This window comes from Oryctolagus cuniculus, chromosome 12 (genome assembly GCF_964237555.1).
Source record: "Oryctolagus cuniculus chromosome 12, mOryCun1.1, whole genome shotgun sequence".
In the NCBI taxonomy this organism is placed as follows: domain Eukaryota; kingdom Metazoa; phylum Chordata; class Mammalia; order Lagomorpha; family Leporidae; genus Oryctolagus; species Oryctolagus cuniculus.
The window spans coordinates 56,334,515-56,348,666 of record NC_091443.1 but is presented as its reverse complement, the minus strand read 5'-3'; the positions used below and the strand labels follow the sequence as shown (position 1 = coordinate 56,348,666).

Below are 14,152 nucleotides of genomic sequence, written 5' to 3'. Positions count from 1 at the left end.
GATGTAACAGGTATAGGATAAATAATTGCCCAAGTAGGGACAAGTGGCAATGAATGTTCTCATATGGCTGGATCCTTGGAGGACAAGAAAGTGGAAGAGAAAAGTTGGAAAATAAAACTGAAAGAAAAAGGATAGCGTGGAGGACTCTGGAAGTGTTGATGAATGGATGTTTCCTTCCCTTTCCAGGGGCTGTAGTCTTCCCTTGTAAATTTGAGTTTATATGTATTTCATTTGAGAGGCAGTGATAGAGGCAGAGCTTTCATCCATTGGTTCATTAGCCAAGTGCCTACAATGGCCAGGGCTGGGGAGCCAGGAACTCAATCTACATCTCCAATGTGGGTGTCAGGAATCCACCTGCTTGAGCCATTTCCTGCCACCTCCCTGGATGCGCATTAGCAGGAAGCTGGAACTTGAATCAATGTATTCCAATATAGGATATGGGCATCTATTCCAATGTCTTAATCGCTAGACCAGATATCCACCATAGGGTCTTTATTTTGAGAGAGACACATTCATATGTTATGACAAGGGGCATGTCAATAGCATGTTCTACGTATCAGTGTAATTTGAGTCACTATTCTAGATTTAAGAGAAAATAAATGAAAAGGGACTTGAGATTAACAATGTGTACTAACAGTTCTTTTTGTCTGTGGAGTGTGTCTAGTATGTATGACCCCATAATAGTCAGGTGACCTTATTACATTCAGCTGTGTGTGAATGTGTTTCTGAGTTGGCTTCTTACTTCCTGAAGCAAATGAATATGAATTCCCGTAGAAGAGAAGCTATGGTGCTTCTCAGCCTGCTTCACAGAGACCCTTAGAGTAGCAACCTACCTGGGAAAGGGTGAGAATATTGATAGGAAACCTGGAAAAGTTTGTGAGCTAGAGGTGATGGTAAGGAATTGAACAATCTGATTCCTATGAATTGTAGCTATACATAAGTAAAAACTTTTCTTCTACTCTCATGAGTTCTATAATTGGAGGCCTGTGAATTAAATAGACTAAAGATTAGTAAATAATGAAATTTAAAAATAGATTTTAGTTACTTAATGTGGCATTTATAGAAAAATGTGACATGGGAAGGAGTTCCAAAATGGAACTTATATCTCATTTCGATAGGGAAAGGGAAGGGAACAGGTCTTTAGAAGAATGGATGGTGCTACAAGAGTTTATTTTTTGGACAGCACCCATATACGTATGGTGCTTTTTCCCAGTAAGACAAGTGAATCCCTGGGAAGGATGAGTTGAGTTCTTTTGGGTGGTTGTCCTTTTAAGCAGATTAGGGGAGCTCAGAAAAAGCCCCCTCTGCCATCACTTGTTAAGTGCCTTTGGCTCAAATAATCCTTGTGCCACAGTGGCAGATTCTGGACCCACTTCATAGATCTTCTGCTTGAGGGCCAAACATAGACAGAACTTCTATAGACACAAGGCAGTCGGGGCCCAAGCAGGAGATGGTGGGACTATGAATGTGATCCCTTTCTTGGCTGGCTCTTCTTACCATATGGTCAGCAATATGTGTGTCATCTGGACAGTGCTTCCTGGAAGAAATTGGCCTCAAAGAGGGCTCAAAGGAATAAGGAAAACTTTTGATGAGGAAGTAAAGGAAGGCTTGACCCACGACTTGGTTCTCTAAACGTGGAAAATTAAAGATTTGGATCTCATAGAGCAGGGATAAATATGCAAACCAGAAGAACTTTGATGTCTGGATCCACAATTAAATTTGTATGGACCCTGGAGGTCTATGTGGTTGCTAGGAAATCAAATGATAGGGAAATTCTGTTGGAAAGGTGCAACTTATTAACTTGAATGAGACTTTATAATTTTTTAGAATCTCTCATTCTGTGAAATTATTGTCAAGGGAGAAGTTAAATATGAGATACTAACAGAGTCCATTCTCTGTCCTCTCTGGAGCACATTTGTCAGTTTGCAGATTCAGTATTGTTAACTGGAGTACTTAATGCCTGGTCTAACTAGAGCTCAGTCTTAGCTTTGCCCCAGTCCTTGGCTGAACACAGGGAGAAAGGATCCCGGCTCTAAGCAGTGTTCCCTGGAGACTCAAGAAGACTCCTAGGAAGCAATTATCAAGACATTGTCCTGGGCAGTCACCAATTGAGGTCATGGAAATTATGGTTTAGGGTTATTTGTAGATGATGCCTTTTCCCACCACAACCTTATTTTTCCCTCTCACTAAAGCATTCTGATTCCTCCGACCTGCAAATCCACTTTACTTTCTGACTGTGCTTGGCTAAGGACCACGAAAACAGATAACCTTAGATAATCAGTAAAATGCAAGTACAATTGTAGCTTGCTAATAATTTTCCCCAATTTGCTCATCAAAACATCATGCCACTTTCTTGATTTTTCATAATTAAGCTGTTTTTAAAAGGGTTTAGATTGAAAGGAAAATGTTGTTTGTACAATGTTATTGCTACTTTGTGATCTTCTTATACATCACTAACTTTATATGATCTTTCTTTCAAACAGTATTTTTAACATGAGCACCTCCCTACCCAAAAATGTCAGTATTTTTTAATAGTGAAAACATCAATAATCCTTATTTTTTAAAGATTTATTTATTTATTTGAAAGTCAGAGTTACACAGAGAAAGGAGAGGCAGAGAGAGAGAGAGAGGTCTTCCATCCGATGGTTCACTCCCCAGTTGGCTGCAATGTCTGGAACTGCACTGATCCAAAGCCAGGAGCCAGGAGCTTCTTCCAGCTCTCCCATGCGGGTACAGGGACCAAAGGACTTGGGCCATCTTCCACTGCTTTCCCAGGCCACAGCAGAGAGCTGGATCAGAATTGGAGCAGCCAGCTCTCAAATCAGCACCCCATTGGATGCTGGCACTTCAGGCCAGGGCATTAACCCAATGCACCACAGCACCAGCTCCCAATAATCCTTATTATGAGGCAGAAATTTCAAGGGCCAGGCAGGTGATGCTGAGGTGAAGCTGGTGGAACATGCAGGCTTTCCTCAAGTAGATAGGTGGTTCTCAAAAATTGTAGGTCCAAGAAAGTAAAAATTGAGATTGTTATATGAAAGCTTCCATTTCTTGGGATTTGACAACCAATAAGCATAAAACAAATAATGCTGATGATAATAATAACTTAAAATAGAAGGAGAAGAGAGAGAACTTGTGCTCCAAGTTTATGATCTCTGGGATGAGTTAGAAGCAAAGCACCAGGAAAACACGGAGAAATTCTTCCTGGAGGTAATCACCTAAAGGTGGTGACATGTGCTCTAAACCCAGCAGGATAAATAGGGCATCTGCCAAACAATGAGGAGGGGTGTGTGATGTGTGTGATGGGCAGAGACTGCATGCCTAAGTGCTCAGAACTTGGAGCAATGTGGTTTTCCTGGAGAACTGCAGGAGGTCTGGGAAGCCTGTGTGGAGACCGTGGTGAGAATGAAGAGTGCTGAATGCCCAGTGAGTGCATCTGGTCTGGTCTTAGGAAGGTGATGGAACACTGAGGAGGAGAGTGTGTCAGTGGATTTTCTGCTCTTGCTGTTCACCCCTCACTCTGGCTGCAGCAGGGAGAGTTGGCTGAGGACACGGGGAGGCCAAGTATGAGGCCCTTGTAGTAGTCCAGAGAGAAAGGAATGAGGTTGAGTGATAGAGAGGAGGGCACTCTTCAGAAAGATGCCTCCCGGGCTTGAGGCCACAGTGGGCCATCCAACTAAGAGAAAATAAAAACAGGAAGAGAGAAAGGTTTTGACGGGAAGGTAATAGATGCAACTTTGGCTTTAAGGTGCTGAGCTCACCTCGATGAGAAATGTCTGGCAGACAGTGGAACTGTGGGTCTGAACTTGAGGAGACACCGTGACTTGAGATGCACCCAGGTGAGGGTGATCATCTGCAGGTGTGGGTGAGCGAGGTCTCCTAAGGAGAGAGCACGGAGTGAGGAGCTAAGACAAGGGAAGCATCCACTTGTGGGGGTCGTGCAGCTCAGGTTTGTACATAGAAGATAACTGGAGGTGCTCAGAGAGTGAGCAAGGCACAGAGAGGAAGCTGAAAAGAAGAGGGTTGTAGCCGGCGCCGTGGCTCAATAGGCTAATCCTCCACCTTGCGGCGCCGGCACACCGGGTTCTAGTCCCGGTTGGGGTGCCGGATTCTGTCCCGGTTGCCCCTCTTCCAGGCCAGCTCTCTGCTATGGCCAGGGAGTGCAGTGGAGGATGGCCCAGGTGCTTGGGCCCTGCACCCCATGGGAGACCAGGAAAAGCACCTGGCTCCTGGCTCCTGCCAGGATCAGCGCGGTGCGCCGGCTGCAGCGGCGGCCATTGGAGGGTGAACCAGCGGCAAAGGAAGACCTTTCTCTCTCTGTCTCTCTCTCACTGTCCACTCTGCCTGTCAAAAAAAAAAAAAAAAAAAAAAAAAAAAAAAAAAAAAAAAAAAAAAGAAGAGGGTTGAAAGGACGTAAAGGATGGGGAGGTTGGCACCACACAGCCCCTCCCGGGGAATGGGCCGGTGAAGGCCGAGGGGGCACCTGACCCTTAGAGATTTTGTGACAGATTTAGTACAGTTTGGTTCTTATGGTTTTGACTTTTCTTCCCCACCAGGTTGTTTTGCCACCTCACCTAGAGAAGATCCGAGACAGGCTGGCTGAAAACATCCACGAGCTTTGGGGAATGAATAAGATAGAGCTCGGCTGGACCTTTGGCAAGGTATGTGTTTTGCTGGCCAGGCACGGCCAGGATGAAAGGTTGGATGGCCTTGTATCTGGAAGGGTTCTGCAATGAATCGAGCGAGCACAGGAACCTCATGAACCAAAACTCACCCCTTGTTGTCACCTGTCTGGCTTTTACTGTGTTCTGCAACTGCCCAGTTATTTGTCTCACTGTCATCAGGAGCCCTGACAGATCAGCTCTTCCCCAGACAGAACCAGGAGACCATCTCCTGTCTTTCCTTCCAAAGGCTGGTTTCCTTTATTTGGGAAATATGTGCAGTCATTTCTCGGCACTTCCCTTCAGAGCACTCACATCTCACCATACCTTCAGAGTGCTGCCCCCGTATGGATGGTGGAAAGAAGCCGATTCGTTGTTTCAATTGAGAAATAATTCAGCATGCTTTTCAGCTGCATTGTTAAAATTAATGGCTATTCAGAGGAGGTTAGGGAATTGCCTTCACTAGGAAGCATTTTTCAAATATGGTATAAATTGACTTTGTCCTATGATTTGTGGAAAGTCATGTCTAAAGACAGAAGAATGGGTGAGTTCTGATGCTTCCTGTGACCCTGACACTCAAAGGATACATATTCCAGCTTAGTTACTGACGAGGTCCCTGTACTGTAGCACATGTTTATATAGCTCATAATTATATACCATGAAATATTCTCCCTATAGCTGACCACTGCTCTGCTGTATGCTCTCAGAATACCACAAAGCTCTTCTTCAGAGAGCTTAGCACAACTGCAATTTTACATTTATTCCTCTGATTATTTTAATGCTGCTCTTTGCCCCATTAAATTGTAGACTTCATGAGCCTGGGGCTATCTGGGCTCACACTGAACTCCAAGTATCTAGTTCAGTGCCTATCCGGTAACACAGGCACTCAACAGATATTTGTTAAATGAATGAATGAACTAGTTAATGTCTAAATGTGCACTATTCAATACAGTAGCTGTCAGACACTTGTGGTTACTGAGCATTTGAAAAGCAGCTAGGCTAGATTGAGATGTGCTGCAAGTATAAAATATAGCACACTGTATTTTTGAAGAATTAGCAGCAAATGTGTAAAATAACTCATTAGTAATTTCTTGGGTTTTTTATTAAAGTAATGGACTCTTGCCTTTACTGGCTAAAGTGAAATACACTTAATTTTACCTATTTCTTTTTGCTCTACTAATTTGAGATTACAAATGCGGTTTCTTTCATTTGTGGCTGGTTTTACACTTGTCTTTAAAATGTTTTTAATTTATTTTCATTGTATTTGGAAGATGAGTCTGGATTCTGTGGTCCTTTGTGTACTCACAAATGCTGCCCTTTAGTAAAACTGTTGATACGCAATATTTATTACATTAATTTTTGGCAAATAAGAGCATGGCTGGCATGTGTAAAATGGCTGCTGTGGGAAACATGTTCTAAATGCAGACACCTGCCTAGAAATAAATCTACAGAACACAAGCCGTTGGCAACTTGGGGAGTGTATGTCTCATTTGCTAGGGAGAAGATGGTCTGTTTGCCTATCAGCAAGTTGCTGTCTTTGTCTCGCTGGATTTGGATTGCCTGGGCCATGTTTCAAAGTATGTTCTTTTCTGTTCTTCAGTGCGGTGCCAGCTGTCAAAACTTAAATTACATTCCTTCTTATATTGTCACCTAGATGCGGGATGACAATAAAAGACAACACCCCTGCCTGGTGGAGTTTTCAAAACTCCCTGAAACTGAGAAGAATTATAACCTGCAAATGTCAACTGAAACCTTAAAGTGAGTGTTTCATTTGAATTGCAGTTGGACTGAACAGTGAGTGGATGATTTAATATGTTATAAATAAACTACAAAGATACACCTCTTGCCTGAAAACATGACAGGTTCTGATAAATTAGACGAATGGTGATTTTTCGTGTCACAAGAGGTTTATTCATGTATATTCCTCTTTACATCTCATTTGCTGTTTTCTAGGGACAAGGGAAAGGTAGGACTGTGGGGGGGTGCAAAACTTAGTCAAAGAACCAAATGCCTCTTGTAATTTAATTAAATCAAAGAGACACAAGATCAGGCATCTTCTAAAAACCAATGGGTTGCATAGTCTAATTCATGTACATTCAGTTTTAGAATAACTTTCTGCTTCTCCATGATGATGCAATGTGACTGAACAAAACCTGACTTTTCAGGCTCAAGTTGGTGTCTCCCATTTTAAATTCCTTTTGTGCTGCTTGTTACCTGTTCTCTCTTAAGTGCTCTCTGTAAGGTGCTTTGTCTCATGGGTTCATGTATATGATAGCTTCAATTACACTGATGCTTCATGAGGGCACAGCTTCATATATCACAGTGTCAAGAATAGCTCAAGACACCATAGAGATGACACACAGTGAATATTTGCTGATGTGTGGACTTGATGGTGCTATCCTATGTGTTCCATGGCAGTAGAAGTATGACATAATTCTAGTGTGAATTTATAAGCTGGGAAATGTCTCTAAAAAGGATAACTCACAAACTTCTCTTTTATGTTCTTACACTTGTTATCATCTAAATTGGGAATTGACCAATTATGGCTTGCAGGATGATCAGACCAGCTACCTACTTTTATCATAACAAAGCCAATATCATTGGTTTGCATATTTACTATGACTGCTTTTCTCTGATGATACAGTTGAGTAGTTCTAACAGACATATGCCAAAATAAAATATTCACAGTGTGACCCTTTAGAGAAAGCTTTGCTGACTCCTGTGTTGTCTGATTTTATCAGCTTAGGTGCACGTTAAGGCTCTTGCTATCCTTTATCTGGCACTTGACCCTAGTCTTCTCCCTCTGTTACATCGCAGAACCCTCCTGGCCCTGGGATGCCACATTGCTCATGTTAATCCAGCTGCCGAGGAGGATCTCAAAAAGGTCAAGTTGCCCAAAAAGTAAGTGACTTCAATGGCTCAAAGCTTTAATGCTCCAGCCTGAGTTTTTTTAAACGGGGAGGGTGGGAGGCCCACGTGCCAAGGGAGATGACAACCAGATACTTGCTAACACCAGCTCAGATGGCTTCCCCAGTTACTTAGACCGCACTGAAGCCTTCAGACAGAAGCCTGCTGAAATTGAAATGTTTCCAGCTTTTCTGTCTTTTTACTCCTTCTGCCAACCTCACACAACTGTTTTGGTTTTGAGCCAGGCGGTACAGAGCCCTTAGATGGGTGCTCTGTCTTTGGTCTTACAGAGTAGCCGTGAATAGCAGCTGGCACAGGAGCTTAGAAATGGTTCATAACCACAGCAAAGATTCCCTCCTCTGGCACATGGCCAGCCTGATAAATCCACTGTAGAAATGATCGCCTCTGCCAAGATTTAATTTGGCCCTGCAGTTTGCATGGGTCCTACTCTCCCTCTTACTCCCTGCGTTCACACGAGTAGCACATTCTCACACATTCAGATACTCCCTCACTGGTGTGTCTGCTGGCTTCCTTGATCGTTCACTCTGCTTCATGCACACCAGCCTTGAGTGCACACACATCACATACAGGTGTTGTCATTACTTGAGTATGAGCTGTAATAAATGCTTAGTGTCATCTAATTTCCTTTTGGACTTCCAAGCTGCCAGCTTCCACGCTCACACACAGCTCCTGGTGCCAAGAAAATACATCTGAGAGGCAGCAGCCAGAGGGGCTGAGCACTGGCCGAGGCTGCAGGAGCGTGCCGCTCATTCAGTGCGTGTTGACTGGGCCCACGAGCCAGTACCCTAAGGTGGGCCTAGGAATAGACTATGCATCTCCGGCTGCTCCAAAGTTCCTGGGTAGAATTAGGCCTGGTCTATGAGTCATCACATTTAGGTTCTAGCCCTGGTCTGTGCAGTCAGAGGCCCTTGGACCGTGGATGTTTCTGGACTCAGATTCCAACATGGCTGTGACTGACAAACTGGGATTTGACTCATCAGGATATCCTGTCATTTCCACTAACACAGTGTACCTACCCGGACTCCTGCTGGACTCTTTCACATCTTTGCATTACCAAATTATAGACATTTCAGGTTAGATGTGACAGCTAACTGCTAAGGTCATTTCAAGCTCACAAAATCTAGTATCATGACTTTTTTCTTAAATTTGAAAAGTAAAGGTTTCACTTTCCAAGGCCTAGAAATCATTCTATCCTGATGAATTAAAAAACATTTGGCTCAAGGTCTTGTCCTCGCCAATCTGGTTTTAACTTTTATATATTTGAAATATATTTTATATATTTGCAGGTGTGTCTGGTAACATTACAGTATACTGAATGTGCCCATCACTTATAGAGCAGATATATTTTCTTAGGGGTAGGCATTTGACCCAGTGGTTAAGATGCTGTTTGAGATACCCAAAACCCATATTAAAGTTCTTGGCTTCAAGTCCTGGCTCTGCTTCCAATTCCAGCTTCCTGCTAATGCTCACCCTCGGAGATAGTAGTGATGGTTCATATAGTTTGGTGCCAGCCACCTAAATGGGAGACTTGGATGGACTTCTAGACTCTTGACTTCATCCTGACCTAGCCCTGGCTGTTGCATGCATTTGGAGAGTGAACCAGAAAATGACATATCCCTCCCTCCCTTGCTCTTTCCCCCTCCCCCTCCCTCCTCCCTTCTTCCCTGTCTCCCTCTCTCTCTCTCTCACTCTCCCTCCTTCCCTCCCTCCCTTCCTCTTTCAAATAAATATATATATATATATATTAAAGATTTCTTAGGAATAACAATAGCTTTACACTGACTGCATCTTCCTCCAACAGTCTCCTTTGAAACCCGTGACATATTTCCACAAAAAGAATTATAGATGAGAGGATTCATCTCTCAAACTGAGGGGCTGACATTTGTGGCACAGTGGGTTAAGCTGCTACTTGCAATGCCAGCATCCCTTAAGAGAGTGCCAGTTCAAGCACCAGGTGCTCCCCTTCCAATCCAACTCCTTGCTACTGTGCCTGGGAAGGCAGCGAAGGATGGCCCAAGTACTTGGGCCTCTGATACCCATATGGGAGACTCAGGTTGGAGTTCCTGGCTAAGGGCTTCAGCCTGACCCAGACCTGGCTACTGTAGCTACTTGGGGAGTGACCCAGCATAGGGAAGATCCATCTTTCCCTCTCCTCTCTCCCTCCCTCCCTGTCACTCTGCCATTCAAAGAAAGAAGGAAAAACATCTAAAAAAATAGAACTAAGCTATCCCTCAACCCCAGGGTAGGATCTGTAATTGTTTTCTCATGTACATAATATGCTTACTGTATACTCTGTCTAATATTTGGAATGGAGGAGTTAAACAGTACTGTTCAGTGTATGTGTGTGTTTTTACATTTACTTGTAGCTACATGATGTCCAATGGCTATAAGCCAGCCCCTTTGGATTTGTCTGATGTGAAGCTGTTACCTCCCCAAGAAATTTTAGTGGATAAACTTGCAGAAAATGCACACAATGTTTGGGCTAAAGATAGAATAAAACAAGGATGGACCTATGGCATTCAGCAGGTAAGAAGTGTTGGGACAGGCATGCTGGGACAGTGTGGGGATATGGTCATCCATCAGAATGCCATTGTGCTTTGGTGGGTGTGAAGTTGGAATGTAAAGGTTGCCCTTGCATGCTATGCCATATACCGCAGCAATATTCATTATTTATAGAATCGTGGACTGGATGGAATTTGTGATGGCCACATTGACATTGACTCTGGGCGTAATTCCAATTTTGCAGTAATAGATAGACTTACCTTTCCTTTTGTTAGGGACTCACTTATGATATGCATTGCCCTGCATATATTAGCCATTAGCCACATCTTATCTCATCCTATCCTGCTGCTTGTACTGTGGAGAGTTGAAATTTCATGCCATTCTCAATGTCGTAGGTCAACAGTATGAGAGGGTCTTCAAAAAGTTCATAGAAAAAAAAAAGTATAGATTTCCAAATTGCTTTGCACCAAAATAAACTTATCTTCACCTTCCACTTTTCTATGCACTTTGTGAAGTCCCTTGTACTTCCCAAGTAACTACCAGTGAGAGTGAAAAGGAGAGGAACTTAGCCCTGGAGGGGAGCACACCAGCCTGTCCTGCAGGTTGTGCCCCCTTACTTCAGTCCATTGGGCCACGGATTCCTGGGCAGAGATCTTGGATTTAGCAAAAGACAGCCTGGGTACCAGCACACAAGAAGGAATTAGGCAGTCTGGTGCCAGCATTCAGCTCTAAACCATCCGACATACCTCTTCCTTTGAAACATTTTATTGTTATAGTAATGAGCATCAGGGAAGTTCAGGGGTGGTTGTGGTCTTATGAACTAATTCATACCTTATCTTCCAAACCCACACATATTGAGAGCCAAAATGCAGCTGTGGAAACCATGTCAGGGTGGTGGAGTGATGAAGTTCAAAACAGCATGTTATACATATTGATTTGCATCTTATCACTGCAATTGTCCTTCCTGGTGTCTTGGTCACTCCTAAGGAAACAAGAAGGGCCCTACTCACACAGAAAGACTTGTGCCTTCTGCAATGAAATGGACCGGCTGTGGCTCTGCCCACCTTTTCTGGTGTTTCTGTGTGAAGAGTTTTAAAAGGCTGTTGTGAGCAGACTATCACAGTTTAAATCATAGCTTCATCTTCCATATGGGAATAGTTAAGCAAATCCCATCTTGCCTTGGGAATGGAGGTTTCTAGCCAATTTTGTGACACTTAATTTTATTCGCAGGCTGGCATTATTAAAATGTGTTTTTTAATGATAGCTTTGAGCATTAGTAAAATTTTTCCATTCTCATTTAATCCTAAAGAGAATTGGCAAATATGTACATTGCTGAATACCAAGGCACTGGGGGAAGAGCTGATAGAGTGGCATGAGCCAGCCAGAAAGCCAGGAATATGGGAGTGGGGTGAGCTATTTGTAAAGCTGAAATGTGTTCTCTCCATATCTCTTTTCTCTGGCTTCACATAGGATTTGAAGAACAAAAGAAATCCCCGTCTGGTGCCATATGCATTACTGGATGAGCGAACTAAGAAGTCAAACAGGGACAGTCTGCGTGAAGCTGTTCGGACGTTCGTTGGTTATGGGTATAACATTGAGCCATCAGACCAAGAACTAGGTAATGAATTGAGGTTGTTCATTCCCACCCTGGTTACTCAACGAGTCCTCTTCTGGAAACATGCTGACTTTACATAGGTCTAGCTGGTGTTGTTATGAGTGGTATTTCTTATAAATGGTGTGTATTAAAAAAAAAGAGGGAAAGACAGATACAAAGCATCATCCTGGTGGTTTCTCTTATGAGCACTTCTATGACCCAGTCCCACAGGGAATACATGTTCCAGGGTAGCTTTTAAGGATACCTGGTCAAAAACTGAGTCTTTTAAAATTTTCTAAACATTGTGAATATCAGCTTACTTTGGGGTCAGGTAATCATATCTCCAATTTAAATTCTAGTGTTAATTAAAATGACTGAATTGGAGCAGATGAACATGTCATTGTCATCCCCCACCCCAGGGAGCGCCATAGGGACAGGATTATAAGGAATTAAGGGGAGGGCTTGGGAGTCAAACCTGGGTTCGAACCTTTGCTCCTTGGTTTATTGGCCTGATTAAGTGGTTTTACCTCTCTGAACCTTAATTTTTTTTTTTCATCCCTAAAATGATGATGCTATGACTGACCTCACAGGATTATTGTGAGGAAAAACTGAGATATGGTCTCTAAGGGTACAAAGTAATCCCTTAGTGAATATAGATTGTGTTGTTATTATGGTTTTGATGATGATAATAATGATTGTTATACGATGAGCAGAATGCCCTAAATAGTGGGAGATATGTGGCCAGTCCTAGTTACTGTCACCAGATTCTTTTGAGGAATTCTACCTAATTATTAAAAGTTTGTGTTCTCTCTTCCCCCTTCCTACCCCTTCCCTGACTCCCTCTACTCCCCTCCTTTTCACGATAGCTGACCCAGCTGTGGAGAAAGTCAGCATAGACAAGATCCGATTTTTCCGGGTAGAGCGGTCTTACGCAGTGAGATCTGGAAAGTGGTATTTTGAGTTTGAGGTGGTGACTGGAGGAGACATGCGGGTCGGCTGGGCCAGGCCAGGCTGTCGGCCTGACATTGAGCTGGGGGCCGATGACCAAGCCTTTGTGTTTGAAGGCAGCAGGGTGAGTTTCTCCTGGAAGCTGGAATTACTGAGGCTCATGACTGGACACCATTATGCTAATGAGAACATTGAATGGCCATCACCTAAGCATTGATTGTTTCCTTGCTCTTTGGTGAAGGGGAAGGGTTTCTGCCCTCAACTCCCTATCAGTTCTTGAACCCAAGCTCATTAACTATACTCTAGAGGCACCTCACAGCCATGTGTTGGGAATCTCCCCAGTATGTCCTAGCGAGCATCCTGCTTATTGTCTTAGCTGATCAGGAATCAGGAGACTGAGGCTACCTTTTCTGATGAGCCTTGTGTTTCAGTCATCTATGAAATAGACACTCCCTACCCCCACCCTGTGAGTTTCTCTTAGAGAAGTGAGTATCCCATAGAAATCATGTACCACTACCTGTTAGGAGATACTGTTGATGTGTTTATTTCTCCAGCTATGGGAGGCTTCTAGGACGTCCATTTCTCTAAGCCCCAGGCTCTTGTTTTCTAGGGCCAGCGTTGGCACCAAGGTAGTGGGTATTTTGGGCGTACCTGGCAGCCAGGAGATGTGGTCGGATGTATGATTAACCTGGATGATGCCTCAATGATTTTCACGCTGAATGGGGAGCTGCTGATCACCAATAAAGGCTCTGAACTTGCCTTTGCTGACTACGAGATTGAAAATGGTAAATCTACCACCTTCTACCCATTCCAACTCCACGAATTTGAAGGAAAAGTGTAGGGACAGCTGGGGGGTGCTGTTCTACCTCCTTATTGAGGAAATACTGCCCTTTGCATATTTGAAACCCTATTGCTTAAATCTCTCATTTATGCTCTCATTTTTGAAGAATGAGTAGTATCTGTAGGTGTGTTCAGCATAAATAAATGTCTGAGTTTCCAGATAGATTGACCAAGAAGCTGTCTTTTAATTGACTGTGCTGTATCCTTGCAGTGTAAGACTTCCCAGTGTTACAAAGGCAATACCAATTGTATGTGAACTAATGCCCTTGATGGGAGAGAGGACTCAGTGAATTAAAGAATTATTATTTTATGTTGGTTGGAATTGTCAGTCTGCATGTTTGTGTAATTGAACTTGATGCTTTGATGAGAACCGCTGAAACACCAAAGTTAGACTGAGCTGTTGCCTTGAATGAAATATAATTCATTTTGAAATTGGAACATGCTGTGAAACCCAAGCACAGTTACACTCACTAATGCCTATGAATAGACTACAGTCAGGGCAGTGCTTCGAGCTACACAAAGGAGCAGTTGGGGATGATTATTTCTTGTGTGCGTAACACAGTTACATACACAAGATTGGCAGCATATGGGGGAAGGAGCACCAGACTGCGAGTCAGTGGACTCGCTCCTCACCAGCTCTGTCTGTGGCTCTGGCAGTTTCTGCTTGGTCTGTCTGGGC

The 14,152-nt window shown here is 43.4% G+C and overlaps 1 protein-coding gene across 8 annotated transcripts in view; it reads left to right on the top strand.

The window, feature by feature from the left end:
* RYR3 (ryanodine receptor 3) overlaps positions 1-14,152 on the top strand; it is a 598,353-nt gene that overhangs the window by 345,302 nt on the left and 238,899 nt on the right. For 7 of the 8 annotated variants that reach the window (XM_070053266.1, XM_070053265.1, XM_070053267.1 and 4 more), the window contains 7 exons: positions 4,557-4,661; positions 6,316-6,419; positions 7,479-7,562; positions 9,956-10,115; positions 11,562-11,709; positions 12,552-12,757; positions 13,244-13,418. In XM_070053266.1, coding sequence (XP_069909367.1) covers positions 4,557-4,661; positions 6,316-6,419; positions 7,479-7,562; positions 9,956-10,115; positions 11,562-11,709; positions 12,552-12,757; positions 13,244-13,418 — 982 coding nt within the window. 8 annotated transcript variants of the gene reach the window in all.